Source organism: Propithecus coquereli, unplaced genomic scaffold (assembly GCF_000956105.1).
Source record: "Propithecus coquereli isolate 6110/MARCELLA unplaced genomic scaffold, Pcoq_1.0 Scaffold444, whole genome shotgun sequence".
Lineage (NCBI taxonomy): Eukaryota > Metazoa > Chordata > Mammalia > Primates > Indriidae > Propithecus > Propithecus coquereli.
Window position 1 is genome coordinate 593,978 of NW_012150219.1, and position 503 is coordinate 594,480.

At 40.0% G+C, this 503-nt stretch overlaps 1 protein-coding gene across 1 annotated transcript in view; it reads left to right on the plus strand.

Annotated features, from left to right (window-relative positions):
- The window catches only part of ARFGEF2 (ADP-ribosylation factor guanine nucleotide-exchange factor 2 (brefeldin A-inhibited)), a 95,316-nt gene that overhangs the window by 57,012 nt on the left and 37,801 nt on the right, over window positions 1-503 (plus strand). The window contains exons 23-24 of the mRNA XM_012654693.1: window positions 25-76; window positions 178-347. Coding sequence (XP_012510147.1) covers window positions 25-76; window positions 178-347 — 222 coding nt within the window. The remainder of the gene's footprint in view (window positions 1-24; window positions 77-177; window positions 348-503) is intronic.

A 503-nucleotide genomic window follows, 5' to 3' on the forward strand; every position in this document is an offset into this window, starting at 1 on the left:
TTAATTTACATTTTATTATGGAATTATCTTCCTAGAATTTTTACTGGATCTACCAGATTGGATGGAAATGCAATAGGTATGTATTTGACTCACCCATGGCAGCTACAGAAGCCTCATCTTGTGACTGTCTGACCTTACTAATGAGGCTTCGCACGTGTTGTTGGGTCTGACCCGTAGTTGACTTTGTCCGCTGGCTGTGTGCTGTGTCTATGGATGAACTGGCTTCCCCCCACCATCCTCGCATGTTCAGCTTGCAGAAGATTGTGGAGATATCATATTATAACATGAATCGGATCCGACTGCAGTGGTCCCGAATATGGCATGTCATTGGAGATCACTTCAATAAGGTAACTCTTTAGATTTAAAAATAATTTCATTGATATAAAAAAAAAATATATATATATATACACACATAACTACATTTTTAAAAGAAGTGATAAAGAGTTGGCCCTGGGCCAGGCACAGTGGCTCATGCCTATAATCCCAGCACTTCGAGAGGCTAA